Source organism: Phragmites australis, chromosome 1 (assembly GCF_958298935.1).
Source record: "Phragmites australis chromosome 1, lpPhrAust1.1, whole genome shotgun sequence".
Taxonomy (NCBI): Eukaryota; Viridiplantae; Streptophyta; class Magnoliopsida; order Poales; family Poaceae; genus Phragmites; species Phragmites australis.
The window spans coordinates 53,114,844-53,126,899 of record NC_084921.1 but is presented as its reverse complement, the minus strand read 5'-3'; the positions used below and the strand labels follow the sequence as shown (position 1 = coordinate 53,126,899).

The following is a 12,056-nucleotide window of genomic DNA, read 5'->3' as shown; positions in this document are numbered from 1 at the left end:
ATTAATATTTAAATAAATAAACTTCTGATAAAAAGAATTACAAAAATAGATAACTAGTCTTTTTACGAGGTGGGTAGTCTCTTACCGATGGGGGCTAACAGCTCCCTGAACACGGTTACCTCATATAAACAGTGATTCATCAAAATCACAACAATATTTTTCCTTTACATCTTCTTTATATAAAAAATTGTTGTTTTCTGTTGCTCCAAAAATCCTAATTTTTTTTTACGTGTTTCATAATTCATGTGCAACCCATTTTAATTGGATTCACCTAAAAAACATGTGTAAAATTTAAACTAAAATTCTTCAAAAAATACTACTTTTATAAATTTTAACAATTGTTAGGCCCCAAATAATTTTTCAAAAATCTGAGAAAATTCACTAATATTCATCTTAGGTGATGGACTAATTTCTAAAATTATTTTTAGCCCTAGGCTATATGGTGAAAAAGTGAGTTCTTTTGTAATATTCACATCAAATGCTAAAATACATATAAATAGAGTGTTACAAAGTAACTCAATTTTTCACCATATAGTCTAGGGTTGTAAATAATTTTAGAAATTAGTCCATTACATAATATTAATATTAGTGAATTTTCTCAAATTTTTGGAAATTTATTTGAGGCCCTAACAATTGTTAAAATTTATAAAAGTAGTATTTTTTGAAGAATTTTAGTTTAAATTCTAAATATGTTTTTAGATGAATCTAATTAAAATAAGTTGCACATGAATTATGAAATACGTAAAAAAAAATTAAAATTTTTAGAGCAACAAAAGACCAAAGTTTTATATAAAGAACCTAAGAGAGAAAAATATTATAGAGAACAGTGATTTTTGACGAAAACACTGTTCACGCTAAGAGTCTATTTATTTAAATATTAATGTTAGAAAATATATAAAAAACACTGTTCGGCCCAAATTGGTTCGTTGGGGCCGTGTACAGCTGCCACGCAATTCCCCTCTTCGTTCTGGACTACAACAGAAAGATGCCTGGTCCTGGTCCTCCTGGAGCATCCGGCAAACCGCGATTTTTTAAAATAATATTATTTTATTAAAAAATTGTAAACATAATATTTAAAATAGGAAAATAGTAAAAACATAGTCACTATCGACAATCGGAGTGCCGACTAATCCCTCATCAGTAATCAGATAGCTGATATATAATTCACTGTGAACCGGTCGGCACTCCAAATGGAAAACCTATATCTGAAATTTATAGCTAGTTTTTGAGCATCTAAACGGATTTAAATAGAGAAGTGTTTAACTGCAAATTTATAGATATCATCGATAGGTACAATTTTTATTTAAAGATAGTCTTTATCTGAGATCGTATGAAAATGTTATGATTTTTTTAATATGGTCTACGTGATAAAAGGACATGTCGGCAATTGGAGTGCCAAAAGCCCTCCACTTGTGTGCTAAATGGTATGTCAGTACTCCGATTGCTAATAGCTGACTAGTCAATAATTAGAGTGCCGACTGGCATATATTTCTACAAAATTTCCATTTTAAATAATATTTTTATAATTTTTTAATAAAAATAATATTGTTTCAAAAAAAATCGCAAATCGCCATGCAAAGAACTTGTGCCCACCCAGTTTTCCGTCCAAGACCAGAATTTTCCAAAAAGAAGGGGCATTTCCTGATTATGATGCTACTTCCGAAGAACCACTCGGGATGTCTATCTATGGTCACCATGGGCCAGTGCCGGTTGTGAACTTGTGATCAGGAAAGGGGAATAGGGGATACGAATTACGAAAGGCACAGGAAAGGCCACGAAATCCCGTGGCCACGAAATCCCGTGCCGCCGCGCTCTTTTTCTTCGGTAGTGGCGCGCGCATATGATATGCAGCACATCCACCGTGATCCAGCAGCGCCGCGGTTGGCGTATGAGTGGCCACTAGAGCAACACGGCAGTGGCATGGCGATGCGGCATCCATCAACCAGGCCGCCCATGGTGACCACCGCGCAACGCGCGGCACTCGCATCCCCCTTTGCTTGCCTGCTCGCTTCACCTCCAAGCCGCAGTCGCACCACGAGGGCCAAACCCCGAACCCAAAGTTGCCGAATCGCGCATCAGGGACCAAGTGGTAGGTGCAGGGTTTGCAAATTCGTCGAATATCGAGCGAAATTTGTGAATTTCGATTAATTCGGTGCGGCTCGAAACGGTAAACCGTTGTTGAATTCGGTACAATTCGGAAATTTTGAAATTTGAATTGGAAAATGCAAAAAAGTCTAGAAGTTTTCCTATAAATAGTATGATCATGGTAATACTATCTGATATCAAAATTTGTTGAATAAAATTTAGATTTATATGCATTTTGGCGCTGCAACCGAATGAAATAATAGGGGGAAAAAGCAAAAGGTCACAATTGTGTTGTTGATGGCATATGTTATAATGTTGATTATTTTAATTGTGTTGTCTACAACTTCGAATTATAGAAAATGTCATGCCAATTTTTTTCCTGATTTTTCAACACTTTTCCTTCATTTTTCTAGATTTTCTAACATTTATTGTGCAATTCTACAATTTTCGGTGAAAACTGAGTGTTTTTCAACAAAACCGATCGGTTTTCAAGTTGGTCGCTTTCCAAAAGAAATGATTGATTTTCGGTAGAATTCGCTCGGTTTTTGATAGAATTCGACCGGTTTTTATTCTCGGTTCAATCTAAACCGACCGCTAGATTCAAATTTTGGTTTGTGATTTTTCTTCAAATTTTGTCAAATACCGCTCGACTTTCACGAATTTTATTAATTTGTTGAGGTTCGCATTCAGGCGTTGGAACTGTTTTAAACCTGTCGGTGACCCCAGAGAAGGAAAGGGAAGATACCCATCGAACGAAAATAAAAGGGAGCGATGGCTTTAAGAAAAGAGGAGGAGAAAAGGGCAGCCGGAACGATTGGCTGGGGTCACTCCGGTCGCATGCTCCTCCTCTCCTCACAATTCACACCCGAACAAAAAGATGGCCAGGAAATGCACAAAAGCGGAGCTGAGCACGAGGAAAAGGAAAAAAGAAAACACCGAAATGAGCAGCCCCGCGGTGAGGGATGCAAACAAAGAGCACTGGAAATTGTTAGGTGCACCACCGAACACACACACATATATATTATTAGTTCTCTTAAATGGAAATTGCACGTAAGTTTTAGGTTTCCTTATAGATCCTTAAAATAGTAGGTTTGTCTCCCTTAGGTTATATTTTTTTCATAGCAAAACAGGTTACATACAAGATGGTTCAAAATGGTAACGTACGTATAGTCTGAGCTTACATCTTGAGTATGATCTCTACCTTATCAATAGCAACAAGATCAACAATGTCTGAAAGAAGATCTAAGCCAACTTATTTTACTTCGATCTTGACACTCGGTGACACCTGTCACTTTTTGACTTTCAAAATTAGGGATGTCAATGAGTTAGATCGGGCATGGGTTTAGTCAAAATCTGTCCACAACAAAACCCTAAATATCAAAACATGATCTGCACTCAAAGTACTAATCGAGTTAAAACATGTCCTGCACCTGAACCCGACAGGGACCCGAAACCCAGCGGAGACCTGCTAGGTCTTATCAATAGAGGAGCATGCGAAGGGGGCGGAGGCCGGGCACGAGCGTGGAGAGGGTGGAGGGGCGACACCAAGGAGGTGGAGGCTAGGCGCGGAGGTCGATGGATGTCATAGTGGTCGGGATCGAGCGCAAGGAGTACGGGCGCGGTGGAGGAGCGCGAGCTTGCGGCGATCGAGCGCCTTGATGGCGCGAACGTGATGGAGAACTGCGAGCTCGTGGCGCGGTTCGCTTGGAGCATATGGGAGCACTTCTGAGCGACGACCTCGTGGTCGATGAGATAGAGCTAGAGGAGGCAGGCGGCGCGGTCGGGGTGACCGCGCAGGGCAAGGTGTAGGCTGCTCAAAGCCGAGTCAAGAAATGAGGCTCGTGTGTGATTGGCAACGGAGAATGGAGTGGTGTGTATTTTAGAGTTAGGCTAGTCTGCCGCTAGGAAAAATATAACTTTGAGTACTCATGGGGAAAACACAAACTTATGTCTGCATCCACTATTCTTCATGTACCCGACCCGTTAAATTTAAACTTACAAGTCTGACTGTCATCCCTATCTAAAATCTACTTGTTACACCACGTTCTTAGGCAATAATCGTTCATTGAAATGCTAAAGGGGTGACCGCATACCACATCATAGTTAATAGGCTTATATTAATGTCATGTGGCAGAAATGACACATTATCAATTTCGTACTTACATATTATTATAGTGATGCTAGTGTTGCTTTCGCATACATCACAAAACGACTTTAAAGTAACACTATATATATAACTCTTACTTATATATTACAAGATATAGCCACCTCTATTATTTACTAGTATCTAATTTTATAGAAAATATTTTCACTCACAATCTCATCTGACTTAAGCCCGTTTTGTTTTTTATTTTGATATTAGATTCTAGCCTAACTGAAAACAAAAGTAAAAATAAACTATCATAATATAAAAGCCAATTCTCACACTCTACAAATTAAGTTATACTGAAATTCCACAATCCACAATCTAATAAGAATGAGGTTTCATAAATCCTGCAAATTGAATAAGAATGAGGTTTCATAGATCCTATAAATTGAACTAGATTTTCATAATTTAAAGATAAAACAAACATATTTTTATTAAGACTTTAGTTGAAAACCACGCTGTTCATGTTCTACGGTAGAAATGTGCACATCTTATCATCCATACCGGAGTCTTCTTTGGTTTGGTTTAGGTCTCTTCTACTTAGCTTAGATCTACTCCCGCGTAATTTCGTTTTCTTCCAACCTTTTAAACTGTGCTTGAATTTTTAAATCGAATCAAAGACTTCGTAGGCAGTCCGTACAATCCAAGAGGCACCGCAACGCAAGTACGCAACGCGCGAGTGCACGTAGCAAACCGCGTCCAGAAGAAAAGTGGGGGGGGGGGGGGGGGGGAATACGAGGGGCAGGGCCTCCTCTCTATTCTGTTATTCTCAACACCGATCATTCGCTCGCCTCCCTCGCCGGAGCACCGGATGGCAGCAGCTCCTTCCGCCGCCGCGATCGCGTGATGGCCGCCACTCGCGGCCGATGGACGACGCCGGAAGGGCATCCGCTCCCGCGGCGGTGACGGTCTCCGCCGCCGCACCCGCGCCTCCCCCAACCCCCGCCGCCGCCGACACGTCCTCCCCCGACCCCGCCGCTCTCTATGAAGGTTAGGGTTTCCGCTGCTCTTTCCCCTCGCGCTCCAGCGGTGGTCTGGATTCGGGAATTGGGGTTCCGACGCTTAATTCCGAGTGTAGGTTAAGCTCAGGTGCTCAGTTTTTTTTCGTATTTTTTCGTGGAATCACTGGCTGCTCCCATAGTATTCTGTTTTGGACCATTGAGTACTAATCGCACTGAATTAAGTGGTAGCGAAAGCTTTTTTTTTTTTGGCATGGTGCGGTGATCTTCGTGTCGGCGTGGAATTGGGGGTTTTGCGGTGGTAATTGATGGTGTTGGACCGCGAGGAGGTTATTAGTTACGAAGTTCTACTCTCTTTTTTGCTCTAGTCCGTCTCGCATCTGCATTTAACGGATGCTTCATTAGAATTTTGTTGGAACCACGGTAAGATATTAGTGATTGAGTTAGTTTCAGAAGTTATGTGTTGCACGAATACCGTTGCTAATAAAATGTGGATAGATTCATAGCTTGAGGAGACCTAAAGTGAAAATTTCACATTGCACATTTGTTGATCTCAGTTTTCTTAAGTTGTAGGGATTTCTAGTTAAGTTCTTAAGTGTTTGTGCAATGTTGATTGCAGAGGGGATGTGGCAACAGATGGCCATGAACAGCGGTGCCACTATGCAACCTGGGCCATATCCTGAGCGGTCGGGCGAACCAGACTGCACTTACTACCTCAGGACTGGATTGTGTAGATTTGGCATAAGCTGCAGGTTCAATCACCCTCCGGATAGGAATCTGGTGAATATCCACTTTTCCAAACTGTCCTTATGTGGTATATTGCTTTGTTATCACCAGATATTTTGCATATTTTCCAGTATCCCTGTTCTTTTGTACATTGGCAGTATTGTTAAGAACCATGTGCAATTGGAAGGAAATAGTCTTTTAGTGATGTATTTCAGTTGCACCACGGAATGATGTGTCTATGTGACCACTATGGTATTTAATTGCGTTTCCATTTGGAAGCATACAAAGATATCAGCACCAGTATGCTGATGATAAGGCTTCCTCTGAAGTGTTTGTTGGTCTTATGTGCGGTTTGAAGTTTCTGTTAATTCACCAGTCCTGTGGTATGTTGCAGATAACATAATCTGTAAACATAATGCAGTGAGAAACTGGGTTTTAGCTTGAATGTCTATGTGAATTTTTTTTTCTGGTTCATTCTTCTATCTTTTCATGCTGTCTTGAAATTGGTGCTATGTGCCATGTGTGGCCCCGTGCTTGTAGTCTGTTCAATCTTTTAATTCAGAATGGTGATATGATCTTCTAAGCATAATTTATGAGCTGTTGTCTGAGCTTATAACTCCGTGCCCTATCTTCCAGAATAGAGTTGGATAACTTCCCAGATTAGAAAAGTTTATGAAATAGAGGCAGGCTTGGCATCTACCAGGTTTCAAAGCTGTTTGTGTCTCATAGTTTGGTTCATGCTACTCCTACATGCTGCGGATATGTCTTGATCTTTAATGATGTTTTACAGTAGTGGCTGCAAGTTTTTCCTGCAAAATGACATCTTTATTCGATAATCATTATTTCTTCACTTCAATCTCATTTTCTGTTCTCAAGTTAGAATGGATCTGTTTAATGTTAGGCTATTGCCTCTGCCAGAATGAAGGGAGAATATCCTGAGAGGGTGGGACAGCCAGAATGTCAGGTAACTCTGAGTACTAACTCTTCTGGTATTCAGAAACATGATTTAGTCATAAGTATTACTTGTGGCAATGGTGTATTGTTTAACAGTGTTACATGTGTGCCACTGACTTACTGCTTTGTGTTCTTCCTTTAAGGTGATTTTATGAAACTGCTTATTTGGTTGATACACTCGTAAAAAATGCAGAGACAATATTATTAAATGTAGTTAATGCATTTCCTAGGTTGAACTAAGATGTCGAGGTTCTGAGAACTGAGCAATGATCTTGTTTCTTAATGGGTGTTTCACTTAAAAAAAACATGTTTTGGCGAACATATGCATGCAGCAAGAAAAGAACTCATAGACAATTAGCTTAATCTGTCTTCAGATTTCAGAATGATAACCCAGTTCGTGAATGTCCTAGTACATTAGAAATTTGGACATTTTTGTTTGTCTTGACATTTCTTTGGCTCTACATCTTTGATCTTAAAATCTATGAGTGTTTTAGTTATATGTCATGTTGGGTGAGTACTGAAACTGAGAATAGCCGAACATTTTTCCTGCAGTACTATCTGAAGACTGGGACATGCAAGTTTGGGCCCACTTGTAAATTCCACCATCCCAGAGAAAAGGCTGGAATTGCAGGGAGGGTGCAGCTAAACACATTAGGATATCCACTCCGCCCGGTTCGTTGTTTGTTGGCAGTTATATGTCCTTTTCTACATTTGACTGTTTCTTGTACTGAAACTAAGTCTGTTTTACTTTTGTAGAATGAAATGGAGTGTGCATATTATTTAAAAACAGGACAGTGTAAATATGGGAATACTTGTAAATTCCACCATCCTGAACTTTTCAATGTGGTGGCGTCTTCACATGGTTCTCCTATTTATCCTTCTGTACATTCCTCTGCAAGCACTGGTCCACATTCCTATACTGGAACTATAGCAAGCTGGGCTTTTCCACGAGCTTCTTTTATTCCAAGCTCTAAATGGCAAAGTCCTTCAAATTATGCACCAATGATTGTACCTCAGGGTCTTGTTCAAGTACCAAGCTGGAACTCATACACTGTAAGTTCATTTCCTCTAGTAATGCAGCGCAATGAAATTTTCCCGATCAATAAAGTATTCGTATTTATCTTCTGTCTCTGCTAATTTCCTTAAAATCTGTATTAAACATTGAGAGACTCCTTAGAAGAACAGGGAGTGCAAAAGTATTGTGTCTATACCCATTTTAACTTGTTTTCCCCACTTATTTGATCTTCTGCAAAGTGTATATCAGGCTATAATTTCTTTTTCTATTTTGTTTCGTAATTTATGGCACTGAAACCTGTTCGTACATAAATTATTGGAGATCATATTTAGGGTTGATAGTTGTGATTTTGTTTACATCTAAGGGGCCAAACTATCTGTTTCATCTTCTCAGAGTCAGCTGCAGTCACCTGGGGCTCAACAAACTTATGGAACTTCTCAACAAGATGAAGCCAGTGCAGTAAATCAGGGAATGTTATCACCGTACAGATCCAGTTCGTTTCCTGTGCCTCGATACGCGTTGCAGAGAGAGAATGTATTTCCTGAGAGACCTGATCAACCAGAATGCCAATATTACATGAAGACAGGAGATTGTAAATTCGGTGCAGTGTGCAAGTTCCATCATCCCCGGGTGAGATCACTGCCTCCTCCAGATTGTGTCTTAAGTCCAATGGGTCTTCCACTACGTCCAGTAAGTCATTGAACAAACCTTCTCTATTTCTGTTCTATTGATCCTTTGTTCAGTATTTTATGATAGTTTTGGCTTAACTTTTTGTTGCTTGTATATCAATTTGTTGATTGCTGTACCACCTCATCTCGTTTCGGGAGAGACTCAGCTGATGTAGTTCTCGCAGGAACACCTCGTTAAGGCTATTCATTTACAAAGCTGTTTGGCTGTTCAGCAGTCTTACACTGGGTTGAAGATTGATTTTAAAATCAAAGATGTGTTGTGTGTTTAAAGAGCTGATTCGTGGTAAATAAAGAAAATGAAGAATTTCATGCATGCTGTTTCTCAGTTAGATGATTGATTTTGCTGTGGCATGATTTCTGCTAGCGATGACAGATTTTTGCCCCTAGCAATAAATGCACACCTGCTAAAGAAGCTAAACACGCAGATTCAAGCTATACATGATGTGTTAAGCCATTCTCTGTATCTGCTGGTTAAGCTCTGTTTTATCATCAAAACTTTGAAGGCTCGGCCGCTAAGCCCACTAGACAAGTGTCATTGGCTCATTGCTGATGCCTGGAGACTGATTAGAGCAATGAAAAGATGCTAATTTGCCAGGGCAGGTATTTAGTATCTAATAGTGATTTGGTAGCATACACTGTATTTAGCTATCAAATGAACATTGCATATATTCTGATGTCTGCTAACTAAAAGAGTGTATCATGCCTAGGCCTGAACTTGTCATTTCGCTGCATTTCCTTGAATAGTCTGTCATCTTGATTGTCCTGAGGCTGAGAACACCGTCCTATTTTTATTTTGTCAGGGTGAAGAACTGTGCAAATTCTATTCTCATTATGGCATCTGCAAGTTTGGCGCCAATTGTAAATTTGACCATCCAATGGTTACTCCAATGGGAGTCTACGCTTATGGTTTCTCTGCCTCTGCTTCTCCTGCTTCTGCTTCAACTAATGAACCTATGGTTCAACGCCTTCTGGGATCCCCATCCGGTTCTAGATACACATCCTAGGCGTCTCTCGCAGTTGACCTACTTTGATGTGTATAAAACCCACCGCGCTGTCTTAGGCGCTGTGAATGTTTTTCCTAACTCCCCGTAATCAAGTTCTGTAAATTGAGTTGCTACCGGAGATGTACAGATTTTTTTTTTTTGTTAATGTAGATCTTTGGGAATACCTCTTGCAATCCGAATAATTTTTAAATGCAGACTTCCAGTTTTCAGGTGCCTGAACTATTGACAATGCTGCAGCTATGGTTCCCAACAGTTGGTGAGGTAGAAAATGCTCTGAAGGAAAGGAGCTGAAGCCTGCAGGTGATCATTTTTCTGCAATCCAAATTATATCATTGCATGGGTTTAGTTGAAAACTTGAAACCTGCATTCAGGTGGTGTGGGCTACACCAACAATTGACAGATTTGGATTTCTTTTAGCTGTGAACTGGGAGTGTTTATGTTGATTAGCTGCTTTCGATAGTTCATCCCTACAGCCTACAGCAAGACAGAAACTCAGAAGTGGTTCACTGATCGTTTTCTCTTCCGTGGCGACTCATGGGGCGACACGACGCCTAGCCCAACACCCCCAAAACCGAGCAAGATCTGGCTGCCGCCGCTAGCGATGGTCCCGAAGCCAGGGTGTCATGTCCGTTCCTCTCTCCCCTCATCGTGCTTCCTCTCTTCCTCTCCCCCCCCCCCCCCCTCTCCGGTTGTCTCTCCATCGCGACAGGCCCTGGCTGACCTCATCTCCGGTCGTTTCGGGGCTTGATCTGTCTCCCACGGGGACGGATCTGCCCTTTGGGGCTCGGATCCGGCCCTGTTGCTCACCACAGAGGGGCTTCGAGGAGCCTGGCGTGTGTCGGTGTATCAGAAACCAGGGGTCCCTGAGTCCCGAGACCGGGCCGGCCATCCGCCACGCGTCACCATCCCGCGAGGTCCACCCTGCGAGATAAGAAGAAGCTAAGTCCCGGGAGAAGGTGCTCGGGGCTGCCGCCTCTGGTTCTCGAGCACCCCAGTTCCCCGATGATCCTCGGAGTCCAAGTACCGGGAAGGAAGTGCTCGGGAGAGAGTGCTCGGGGCTGCATGTGGCAGCTCTCGAGGACTCGGTTCCCCGAAGGTTTCCCCCAGTGCTCGGGAGAGAGTGCTCGGGGCTGCACGTGGCAGCCCCCGAGGACTCGGTTCCCTGAAGTTTTCCCCCAGTGCTAGGGAGAGAGTGCTCGGGGCTGCACGTGGCAGCCCCCGAGGACTCGGTTCCCCGAAGTTTTCCCCCAGTGCTCGGGAGAGAGTGCTCGGGGCTGCACGTGGCAGCCCCCGAGGACTCGGTTCCCCGAAGGTTCGCGCAAGATCGTCCGACGACCCGAAGGGTCCCGTCGTCGGGGTGTCAGCCAGTCAAGGGCCCAATGCCGCATTTAATAGGCACGCGCGATCTGACATCCTGACGTCCTGACAATCTCAGCTGCCCACGCCCTAGTGTCAGACCCTGCCATGCTCTGGCAGGGGGGCGTGGGTCCATTAAATGCACGAGTCCCGTCCGGTTTCACCCGGGTGCCTCGGGATAACATTGCCAGAATCGAAGCGCTCCGCCTGCCACCCTGCCCCGGCAGAAGGACAAGACAGGGTGGGCGCACCGGGCACCTCTGCGGCTGCCCGGTGGGCCCTCTTAATGGCCCCGGAGGACCTCCGCAGTGGCGGGTGGTCGGATGCACGCCGCAATTTTCCACCGCCCCTGTTACTTCGCCAAGACGGAATGATGACGCCTTTCTCCGTGGCGCCTTGGTATTTGCGCCCCCTCTTTCCCATTCTGGATAAGTCGAGGTCGGCGCGCCTATAAAAGGAAAGGATGGAGAACTCAAGAAAAAGGAGAGGAGACAGACGGGAAAACAAGGTGAACAAGGCAAGGAAGCCCAGATCAAAAGGCGAAGAACATCACAAGCAAGCTCAAGCCAAGCTAGAACAGAGAGCCTCAAGCTCTCTGTAAGCAGCTCACCCCTGTAACCAGATACATCCTTGAAGAATTCCCTTCAAGGAAAGGTATAGCACTCACACAGGAGTAGGGTGTTACGCCTCCGTGCGGCCCGAACCTGTCTAAACCCCGGTGCACTCATCTTTCTTGCACTAGGTCGATCATCTCCCACCACCAGCCACTGCATTTATTTCCGTTCCCATTTATTTCCCCGACAAGCTCGTTCAGGATCATCCTCTCGGTCGAATCTCTAAAAAGGGGTCTCTCGGGATCCCTGCGATAGGAGTTCATCCTCCGACAGCGTGGCCGGAGGCCGGTTGCACCTCCGTGTGGCTGCACTCCTCTACGGTCGGGGGTGCCGGGCGGCTGCGCGCCTCTGCAGCTGGGGGACTTGGGGCCCCACTACTGGCTGGTTTGGCTAGCTGCTCGTTGTCGTCGGGTCAACTCCTGAGGCGTCGAGCTCGGGCGAAGAGCAGCTTCTTCTTCTGTGGCCGGGGCTTGGGGGCCACTTCATTTGGCGGATTCGGGCGGCCAGC

At 43.6% G+C, this 12,056-nt stretch overlaps 1 protein-coding gene across 2 annotated transcripts; it reads left to right on the top strand.

Moving 5' to 3' along the window:
* The first annotated feature begins 4,947 nt into the window (after positions 1 to 4,947).
* Positions 4,948 to 9,793, top strand: LOC133927282 (zinc finger CCCH domain-containing protein 12-like). Of its 2 annotated transcripts, none has more exons than XM_062373686.1 (7): positions 4,948 to 5,221; positions 5,810 to 5,970; positions 6,818 to 6,880; positions 7,423 to 7,542; positions 7,627 to 7,923; positions 8,279 to 8,515; positions 9,375 to 9,793. In XM_062373686.1, the coding sequence occupies exons 1-7, from the start codon at positions 5,098 to 5,100 to the stop codon at positions 9,576 to 9,578; spliced, it is 1,206 nt and encodes a 401-aa protein (XP_062229670.1). In that variant the 5' UTR covers positions 4,948 to 5,097; the 3' UTR covers positions 9,579 to 9,793. The 2 variants fall into 2 exon arrangements, with proteins under 2 accessions (XP_062229670.1, XP_062229663.1); XM_062373679.1 differs by having other exon boundaries at positions 4,949 to 5,221; positions 8,279 to 8,575.
* The last annotated feature ends 2,263 nt before the right edge of the window (positions 9,794 to 12,056 follow it).

Coding starts and splice junctions, on each gene's coding strand:
- LOC133927282 (XM_062373679.1), top strand. CDS start 5,098: ATGGACGACGCCGGAAGGGCATCCGCTCCCGCGGCGGTGACGGTCTCC. Junction 5,222..5,809: donor CCCCGCCGCTCTCTATGAAG/GTTAGGGTTTCC, acceptor TGTTGATTGCAG/AGGGGATGTGGCAACAGATG. Junction 7,543..7,626: donor TAGGATATCCACTCCGCCCG/GTTCGTTGTTTG, acceptor TTACTTTTGTAG/AATGAAATGGAGTGTGCATA.